This window comes from Mchenga conophoros, unplaced genomic scaffold (assembly GCF_057382185.1).
Source record: "Mchenga conophoros isolate Kocher_MC1m ecotype Shallow Benthic unplaced genomic scaffold, M_conophoros_male_GT1.1 unmapped_scaffold_6, whole genome shotgun sequence".
Lineage (NCBI taxonomy): Eukaryota > Metazoa > Chordata > Actinopteri > Cichliformes > Cichlidae > Mchenga > Mchenga conophoros.
In genome coordinates, this window is record NW_028182333.1 from 812,948 (window position 1) to 816,662 (window position 3,715).

Here is a 3,715-nt window from a genome sequence, read left to right on the forward strand (position 1 = left end):
GGGGCACCCCGACCTGTCTTATTCTTTTCCCTTACATTATAACAATGTGAGGAGTTAATGCTAAGTATACTGCCATAGCGGCTAATTCTAATTAGGGGTGAATAATTATTAGTAGCTAATGCTAATATCGTTTTCTCTTCCCTTTTAACAATGTGAACAACTAGTGCTAGGTAGGCTGATGCTAGCAGCTAATGCTAATTTGACGTGAATTAGCATTATCTGATAATGGTAACCTTTTCCCCTGCATTATAACTATGTCAGGAGTTAATGCTAACTAGGCTTCCATTAGGGGCTAACTCTAATTAGGTGAATAATTATTAGCAGCTAATGCTAATATTGTTTTCCCTTCCCTTTTAACAATGTGAGCAGCTAATTCTAATTTGATGTGAATTAGCATTATATTAGTGAGCAGTTAATGCTAAGTAGGCTGCCATTATTAACTAATGCTACTTTGACGTGAATTAGCATTATGTGCTAATACTAATGATGTTTTCCCTTACTTTTTAACAATGTGAGCGGCTAATTCTAAGTACGCTCTTGTAAATAGCTAATTCTAATTTAGTGTGAATTAGCATTATTTCAATAATGCTAACACTGTTTTCTCTTACTTATTAAAAATGATAGTAGCTAATACTAATACTCTTTTCCGTTGGGTAACAACGATGTGAGGAGTTAATGCTAAGTAGGCTGCTTTTAGAGGCTTATTCTAATTAGGGCTGAATAATTATTAGTAGCTAATGCTAATACCGTTTTCTCTTTCCTTATAACAATATGAGCAGCTAATGCTAATTTGATGTGAATTAGCATTATATTAGTGAGGAGTTAATGCTAAGTAGGCTACCATTAGCAGCTAAAGCTAATTTGAGGTGAATAAGCATTAGTAGCTAACGCTAATACCCTTTTCTCTTGTGTTATAATGATGTGAGACGTTAATGCTAAATAGGCTTCCATGAGTGACTCCTTTCCCTTGCATTATAAAGATGTGAACAGTTTATGCTAAGTAAGCTGCCATTAGCAGCTAATGCTAATACTGTTTTCCCTTTCTTTATACAACTTGAGCAGCTATTGCTAAGTAGGCCACTTTTCTCTGCTAAAGATTTCTGTGACCATGATAGAAACTCTGATAAGCTAATGCTGCTAAGCTAATGCTGTTTATGGGCCCTGTTAGAATCAATATTTCATTCTCATTCTGTTGTTTGAGAACAATAACAGAAAAATGTGCACTTCAGAACAAATTTATTGTGAATTCAGCTGTGAATGTACAGTTTGTCATTATTTAAGCTTCCATTTCCAAATGTTAGCTGACACTTTATTAGGTACACTGGTATCTATATCAGGTACACCTGTGACCTAAATGTTCCTGCAAACAGACTCCTTGGGGACCCCTACATAATATCCATGAACTATCCAGCTAGACTAGTGTGTCTGACCCTGAAAATATTCCTGCATGTGTGATTGTTCATGTGTCATCTGCAGGAAACAAACAGGAAGTGAGTGAAAGACACGGGAAATGTTTCCAGCTCTTCCTCCTCTATCAGATTTTCTCTCCATACCTGAGAGTGTCCAGTCTCCAGCCTGGATCCTTCAGTCCAGCCGACAGCAGCTTCATTCCTGAGGGACCTGGATGATTGTAGCTCAGGTCCAGCTCTCTCAGATGGGAGGGGTTGGAGCTCAGAGCTGAGGCCAGAGAAGTACAGCCTTCCTCTGTGATCAGACATCCTGACAGACTGCAAACACACAAAACAACAATCAATCTGTCAACAGTTGTTTTCTCTTTGTCACAATAACATCTATCCATTTACATCCATTCAATGTAACTTTATTTATAAGTGACAATACCCAACAGACAACAACAGTCATCTGAAGCTGTTTAACAGTGTAAGGTGACCGCCTCCACTGTGAGCAGCACTTGGTGATGGTGGGAAGAAGAACTCCCTTTGACACAAAGATCCTCCCAGTGAAAACAGGCTCCAGGAGGAGCATCTACCATGACTGGTTGCAGGGTGAGGGGAAAGAGAAGAGATGAGCTCAGAGAGACAAGAACAAAACAGAGAGACAAAAGTTAAGGACATGCAGTAGTGACATATAAAAGCATCAGGAGTGAAAAGTGGGGAGAAGAAAGCAGAGCATCATGGGAAGTCCACCAACAGCCTGAGTCTATAGCAGCATAACTAAGGGATGGTTCAGGGTCACCTGATCCAGCTCTAACTATAAGTTTTATCAAAAAAGGAAAGTTTGAAGCTGATCTTCAAAGTAGAGAGGGCGTCTGTCTCCTGAACTCAAACTGGGAGCTGCTGCCACACCCAGTCCAACATAGCCAGGCTTTCTTTGCTGCTTTGACAAAACCTCAAATCCCAGTCAGAGATGATGAGCATCATCACAGTGATGATCATTTCTCTGTACCCAGGCTTTCTGCTTCAGGATCTGTGCACGCTCACAGAACAAGGAGACCTTTAAACATCATTTCACTAACTGGATGGACTGAGCTCAGCCTACAGATGAACTGGTGCCAGAGATCATAAAGAACATCAAACAGTCAAATTCAACACTTTTAATGGAAATATGAGATTAATGCTGCAGACAATCATGAACCTGCTGAATTCATGAACATCAAGAATGCAGCGAGTGGTAAAATAAAGATTTGACCTCAGTGTGCTCAGTGTTCCTGTCTATTCCTAACATATTCCTAACATGATAGCTGCACTTTAGAGCTCTAAAACTGGAACTGACACATATTTAAACTCTACATGTTACTCAGTACATTCAGTTCTGACACTCGCCCACAGTCCAACAAAGGAAACATGGAGATCACATCAGTTGTCACCAAAGTCTAATTATTAGGGCAACTTAACCTGTTATAATCTCGTTAACTCATTAACTGATTAACGTCAGCAATTATTTTAATCACAGTTTTTAAAATCATGATTATTGTGAAAGTGCTCACTGGCTCTGAATATAAAAGCCATGGGTCACAGGAGGGATGTTGATCAGTGCTGGCTTGAAATGGGCGTCATTATGCATCTCAGCCAATGGGAGCATTGAGGGTGGGCCTAATACTACTGCAGCGCTCATATGACCCAGGACAGAAAGAAAGGGGCGGGGACAGAAACATGGAGACAGGTACAGATCTTTGACATGTTCATTTTAAACCTGTTCCAGGAGGCAGTGTTGATACAACCAAAGTTATCTGTTGTTGAAGAAGTCGGTCTGAGGAACGTTCTTAGGATCAACAAATGACGGCATGTATGAGCCTCAAGACGCAGCATCACAAGAAGAACACATGAGCTGTAGAAAAAGGAGAGACTATGAAAGCCACGGCGTTACAACATGAACCAGCTGTTGGTCTCTCTGGAGACTACTGGGCGTGGCTGGGTAACCATGGTTACCTGGGAGTTACAGAAACGTGCAGAACATGTGATTCATGTTGCACAGCAGTGGGACATTTGAAATACAGTCAGCACACTCAGTACAGATAGTGCATCAAATATGATGCTGCTGCCAGACGTCTGCCTTTCAACACGTCCCTGCATCGCGCACAACACCAAGGTTGCCATGGCAATCACAGCTGACAGGGACAAAGCGCACAGCTGGAAGCCTGCAGGTATATTTAACATGATGTATTTCTCAGTGTCCTGTCGGTGTGTGAGAGACAAACAGCCTCTGTATGTGTGTGTAAATACAGCATGAATATGTAGAGGACATGTTTGTGGATATA

General features: G+C 40.9%; 1 protein-coding gene across 1 annotated transcript in view; it reads right to left on the minus strand.

Moving 5' to 3' along the window:
* LOC146546181 (stonustoxin subunit beta-like) overlaps nucleotides 1-1,677 on the minus strand; it is an 18,029-nt gene extending 16,352 nt beyond the window's left edge. The window contains exon 1 of the mRNA XM_085266652.1: nucleotides 1,554-1,677. Within this exon, the coding sequence (XP_085122778.1) occupies nucleotides 1,554-1,609 (56 nt within the window). The 5' untranslated portion in view covers nucleotides 1,610-1,677. The remainder of the gene's footprint in view (nucleotides 1-1,553) is intronic.
* Between the last annotated feature and the right edge of the window lie 2,038 nt (nucleotides 1,678-3,715).